Source organism: Vanacampus margaritifer, chromosome 2 (assembly GCF_051991255.1).
Source record: "Vanacampus margaritifer isolate UIUO_Vmar chromosome 2, RoL_Vmar_1.0, whole genome shotgun sequence".
Classification (NCBI taxonomy): Eukaryota; Metazoa; Chordata; class Actinopteri; order Syngnathiformes; family Syngnathidae; genus Vanacampus; species Vanacampus margaritifer.
Window position 1 is genome coordinate 13,373,041 of NC_135433.1, and position 6,642 is coordinate 13,379,682.

The 6,642-nt window shown below is 38.6% G+C and overlaps 1 protein-coding gene across 1 annotated transcript; it reads left to right on the plus strand.

The window, feature by feature from the left end:
- Positions 1 to 3,290: 3,290 nt before the first annotated feature.
- On the plus strand, positions 3,291 to 4,142 carry LOC144044738 (myeloid-associated differentiation marker-like). The gene has a single exon (XM_077559325.1). It carries the CDS (start codon positions 3,291 to 3,293, stop codon positions 4,140 to 4,142), a length of 852 nt encoding a protein of 283 aa, XP_077415451.1.
- Positions 4,143 to 6,642: the final 2,500 nt, after the last annotated feature.

Below are 6,642 nucleotides of genomic sequence, written 5' to 3' on the forward strand. Positions count from 1 at the left end.
TCATAAAAGTAAACAAGGGCACACCCGATACGGATATTTTTAAGCCGGAGCAGATTCATTTATTCCAAATATATTATGAATAAAATAAGCATATTTGGTCCCTTAATGATTACAATACATATATGAATTACAAGCAGAACATTTTATTGTTTTATATTACAGTCAATCTTTACTATTCCCACTAAAATGCACCTTTGGGGGTGGGGGTGGGGGGGTTGTCTTTATTGTGACAGTAACAGCTATATAAAAAAATCAGAAAATCCCAGAAAGAAAGAAAAATTAAAACATTGAAAAAAAAATCACCGCTTATGAAAAAAAATAAAATCAAACTGCCAGTATGCGTGTGTCGACTGTACACAGGATGCAGGTGCACAGAATCAGATGTTCTGCATCTCGTGTGCATGTGTGTGTGTGTGTGTGTGCGCGCGCGCGCGCGCGTGTGTGTGTGGTCTTGTTTTTGTGCCATAGTGGGGCCAACATTTCGGGATTTCACAGAGTGGTGGGGCCCAGCAAACCGGCCCCACAAGTTTAGACCTCTTTTTGAGGGTCAAGACTTGGTTTTAGAGTTTAGGTTTGAGTTGGGTTATGGTTGAGGTAAGGAATGGGGGTAGGCAATAATTTTTGATGGTTGGGGTTAGGGGAAGGGGCTAGGAAATGTATTATGTCAATGTGATGGCCCCACAAAGATAGTAAAACAAACTGTGTGTGTGTGTGTGTGTCCATAAACATACTGTAACATAATTGTACAGAGGTCCTTTGCTACTTCACGGTTCACTCTATTGCGGATTTTAATTTGGGTCCATGACTCATCCATTGTGAGGTTTACCTTGGGTTGTACATTGATATTTCGCAGGTTTTTCAGAGATTCCAACCCCCATTTTTAATAGTGAGTACCCCATAAAAGTAATTAATTTTGCTGCTATTTTTGTCCTGTTTGAGTAAATAAAAACAGGTCTTTTTTCATTTAACACAATGTATTAAATTTTTAAACAATATATTAGGTTAATTAAGAAACGTGTACCATGATAAGTTAAGGGGAAAACAATTCGGACATTTCTCTTTTAATTCTTCTTAGCAAGTCGGTGTCCTATCACTGGTGAGCTATTTTTAGAACAGACCAGCACCTTTACAATATCAACCTGGCAATAGCCAGATTGATATTGTGATTCACTCAAGGGAATTCTCCTCAATATCAATCTGGGACTGCTTTTTCCATTTGCTCGGCATTCTGTACAATACTTTGAGCTGATTCGACGATGCGGCATCTTGTGCACGTTTGTTTTTGACCAATCACGGCAACGGATGAAAATGTTGTGTTCTGTCTCGTCTTAAGAAAAAGAAAAAAAAAACATCTTTACCAGATAGAAATGCACAAAGCACCTCTCGCTGTTCAGCATTCAACAAGGAAACGAAGAGTAATTCTGCAAGAACAGAATTAATTGTAGCGTCCATTCGTCTATGTTAGGTCCGAAGTGAAAATCAACGAGCTTGGTACAAGATGTGATCTCGGGAGTTTGTGAACTTATAAATACCGCGAGAATTCGAGGTTAACACAGTACGCCGATGCCTATGTATCCCCCCCCCCCCCCCACCCACCGCACTTGCACTCACAGGAGATGTAGAAAACAAAGTTAATTGAAGGCAATTAACTTCAGAGGCGCTTATTTAGGCAACTCTGCAAGAAGAGCTCATTAAGGTGACAGACAGTATTTAACTCTACTTCATGGACTAGAGCAGGCGTGGACCGTGCCATCAGTCAATATCTCAAAGGCGCTTATTAAAAACTGCTTTCCAACTTCCAAATGTTCAAACATTTGTATTTATTTATTCTTCCGTTCTCGCTTTGATTTTGGGAAATTGAGAAGTCATCTACACTGCAGACCTGGATTCAAACTGTCCACCCTTCGGTCGTTGGATGACCCGACACGAGAAACTGAGCCACAGCTGCCTGATTTTGAGTTCCTGAAAATAATTGCAATTCTTAACATGTAAATGCCATATTTTTGTTGGGATTAAAGCCAATCAGAAAGTCTCTACATTCATACACGCCTTGATTGTCTTATTTGAAATCCACTATGATGGTCTAAAATTGTACAATTATGAAATGTATCATTATCCAAATAGTGCTTTAATCTTAACTGAAAGGAACCTACTTTAAATACTATTTCTAATTTGAAAATTATAACACCGATTAATACATCACAGCATTTCATAGATTCATTGGAGTAATATTTTGCAATGTTTAATAAGTGTTGAAAAAAAAATTCCAGCTAAGTCATGACATAATTTTTACATCCTTTGTTTGGGACTCACTTAAAAAAAATGTTGGAGCATATATTAGTTGGGTTCACACACTTTTTTCTTCTTCCTTGAATGAGTGCCAATGACAAATCAATTACACTCTGCTATCTGTGTCCATTCTAGCCTTAATGATACTCCATCAATAATTAATATTTGATCCTTTTGTATAATTAATTAGGATTCTACATTTATGCTATCATAAGGTTGGAAGCTGAATAGTATAACACAGGCACATTTATACATTTTTTTCACCTTAAGGTTATAATAATTTTTGATTTTCCATTAGAGTTACTTTTTATTTCACTTTGGCCTTTGTTTTTTTTAAAAGTCAGTTAATTTTAATTAGTTTTTAGGGTAGGTTTGTTAGTTTGTATTAGCTTTTATTATTTCCAAAATGTTTTTTTTTGTAGTTTTATTAGTTGTAGCATTTGCTTTATTATTTTTGATATATGGGATAGTTGCGGGTTCAAGTTGAATAAAAGACGTTCACTTTTATTATAGTTTGTTTTAGTTTTACAAACACAAAATGTAATTTCATGTAATTATCACCTTTTTTTAAAGCACTCTCATTTTTACTTGATATGTTCACATGTTATGTTATTCTTATTTCATTTTTGTTTGAGTTGAATCCTATTTAGCACAGGGGGCTATCTTTGGAATGAAATCATCTTTTAGTCTATGAGTGTTTTTTTCATGTTCTCTAATGAACCACAGTCCAACTCTGTTGCAGATAAGCCTCCGTATGAGGGGACAAGGTCAAAGTCCAGCATGAGTATGTCTTGATGTGGCCTTGATAACAACCTGCGCAGGCCATAAAGTGCACAGTTAACCCAAGGATGCTGTGTTTGAGTTTCAGTTTTAAAGAGCAATGCATCATGCGCGTCTTGCTGGATTTTTTCAAGGCGGATGAGCTTGACAAAGTCTCAGAGCAAAGAAACGGAATGAGTAGCGAATATCTGTGAGAGGATTATTTTGAGGTCAAAGCTACCATGATCCACGTTGACGTCCGCTCTCTCACCCAGCCGGTGGGCGTCCTGCGCTTGCTGGCCGCCATCCTCACGTGTATGTCTTTCAGCCTGGTGGCATCCGTGGGCCACGTCCCATCTCCTTACTGGGCCTGGTGCATGTTCACCTGGTGCTTCTGCTTCCTCTTCACCCTCCTCATCGTCATCCTGGAGTTCAGCACCTTCAGCGGCAAGTTGCCTTTTGCCTGGGATGACTTCACCACCGCCTTCGCCATGCTGGCAAGCCTCATGTGCTTGGCCGCCTCCATCATCTACCCGATATTCTTCACCTGCAGCGGCTGCCACCGGCAAATCGGCGCTGCGGTGGTGTCGTGGGTGTGTTGCGGGGTGTACGTCGGCGAGGTGGTTCTAAATCGCATTCGGCCGAGCGGGCAGATCCGAGGCTTCCTCTCCACGTTGCCCGGAATAATGAAGATGCTGGAAACTTTCCTCGCCTGTCTCATCTTTACATCTCTGGAGAAAAGTCAGTACAGCAACTCTCCTGGGCTGCAGTGGTGCGTGGCCGTGTACTCCTTGTGCTTCATTGTAGCCATTCTCATCATCCTGCTCACTGTTGGACAGCTGACCTCACGAATCCCGTTCTTTGACAAGATAGTGATCGTCTATGACATTTTAGCAGCAGTGATGTACTTGACAGCCATGCTGATTTGGCCACTTTTTAGTTTCCGGAACAATCAGAGACCACCAAACTGCGGCCACTTGTGTTCATGGGATAAGCTGGTGATGGTCACTTTCATGACAATTCTCAACTTCTGTGTTTACACCTTGGACTCCGTCTACTCTATACGGCTTGTGTTGTGTGTCAGCTCAGAGTGAAGCTGTTGTTAAAAGTGAAAAATAGTTCTTAAATCATTGTGTGCACACACATTTTTGATAACTTTTTTATACAATAGAATGTCCATTGTATTTTTTTTATTCTCTATAAAATGTCTGGAGTTCTATCATTGTAAACTTTCTAAGTTAATGCATACATAAAGTGCTGATCTGGTGTATAGTTAATGATTAAAACCGTATCACTGCCATAAAGAGGGAAACACTTTAAATAGCCTTCAGAACTTTGCATCCTAATACAATGAAAAGGATCAAACAGTGCATCACTTTATTACCATCATAAACCACTACGTGATTATAGCTGTGACATTGTGTCACAATTAACTCATTCACTGCCATTGATGAAGATTGAATTCATTTGAACTCTTTCCATTAGTTTCACATTTTTTTCCACTTTTGTTAACAAGAGTATGAAAACCTAGGAAAGAGTTTAAATAATTAAATAATTCAATAAAAAAGAAAATATTATTAAAAAATTTGAGGCGTCAGATGATAATTTTTTTTATTGTAATTAATCGCATGACTTCAATAGTTAACTCATGACTAATCACATTTTATATCTGTTCTAAATGTACAATACATTTTTTTCTAGGTTTTCATACTCTTGTTAACAAAAGTGGAAAAAATGTGAAAGTAATAGAAATAGTTCAAATTAAATTTTGACATCTAGAAAGTAATAGAAATAGTTCAAATAAAATTTTGACATCTAGAAAGTAATAGAAATAGTTCAAATAAAATTTTGACATCTAGAAAGTAATAGAAATAGTTCAAATTAAATTTTGACATCTATAGCCGTCAAAGGCAGTGAATGAGTTAATCAACTGTATCATGTTACATAAACCAGCGAGTCAATTTGCTTCTACAGTGATTTTATGCAAATGAGGGATGTCACCACGATTAGCCACAAGTCGCCAGCATTCCATTCCACAACGGCGCATGATTGCGCAAACTTCCTGTTACGCCCAATTCTACCTGTGCAAAGTCTAGAAAAATATCAGAAGAAAGAAAACTCCACCCATTAGACTGCACTTTGCGCTAGACTTGCAGCGGGCCCAAAATAGGGCCCTAATATGTAGTACTGGATACTCAATATACTACTGTATATTATATTATCTATACTTTCTGACTGTTAAATAGCCACCACAGTTAATATTGTTAAATTAAGACACACACAAAATAAACAAGCTGGAACCGTCCAGCAATGAGGAAATACTCTTATCAGCATCTCTCCGTTCACACCTACATGTTACTATCCTTAACAAAACAAATGTGTGAGAGGAAAGAGGATGTAGTTTGTCCTCTGGTTGTTCTACTTTTACATGCTTCATATAAGCTCCAATATTCTCAAAATGCTCCCAAAATCTATAAAATATACTCATAACTACAATAACTGGGAGGGGGAATGTTTGAGGAAGAGCAGTTGAAAATTATGACCAACACAGAACTAAACGCGTACTGATTTGATCTTAGCCACCCCCAGCTTTAGTATTCACATAAATGGCGGTGAATCGAACAATTCTAGACAGAGTCCGACCACAGGCGCCAGCAGGCACAGAAAGGCACTTTACAGAAAGATGGTCTCGCAGCCAGAGGAGACAACAACTCCCAAGGGGATGACAAAAAAACATTTGAACCAAGACTTCAACGATGTTCACTCTATTTTGCCATGGGTTCGGGTCATTCCCCCTGCCATTCTGTTGTAGGCACAACAAGTTCATTAGTCGTGAAACCAGGTCAATCATGTGTGACTGCTTCCATCATGATTTGCAACAGAGAAGAACCCGAACCTCTCAAGCACTATCTTAACTAGTTTATACATATTTCAGACCAACACCTTAAATACATACAAAGTGTGAAAGAACAAAAAGAAAGAGTGGACTCTTTGTAAGGCGTCAATTTGGATTTGATTTATCATTACACGTAGTTACATTACACCCTATCACCAAAGATAGCGTTGATCTCTTCTAGAGCCTCTTAACGGCCCTTAGCAACCACCATACTGTAGATGTACAAGACGACGAGAAGACTTCTACTTCCTGTTTTGCATGCAGTATATCATTTCCTATAGGGTTCGTCCTCTTGCCGGTTTGAGCTGGCTAACCCAGCTGATTTGGAGCGAGAGGCGGGCTACACACTGGAATGGTTTGAAATTGAATTACATTTAAAATATTTGCTTAGCCTAACATGCGTGTGTTTTGTTTAGAATGAGGCAGAGTAAAGTAGGCAGAGAAAAACCCACAAACGTGCAGGGAGGATGTGAAAACTTCACACAGGAAAGCCCAAAATCGAACCTAGAGCTTCAGAAGTGTAAGGTGTGTTAATCCCTTGTCTACTACCGCCACACTTTTAACAGAAAAGACAGGCAAATGATCTGTTTTGGTTAAAAGCAATTGTATTTTTATATAACTTCAGATTAAAATGAAGATGCCCTTTAGGGCTAATTGTGGCTTATGCGTTGTGGTAATTATGGCCTTTTAAAATCAGA

Bases quoted from the DNA above. Each gene is read 5' to 3' on its own strand.
- LOC144044738 (XM_077559325.1), top strand. From the start codon at position 3,291: ATGATCCACGTTGACGTCCGCTCTCTCACCCAGCCGGTGGGCGTCCTG.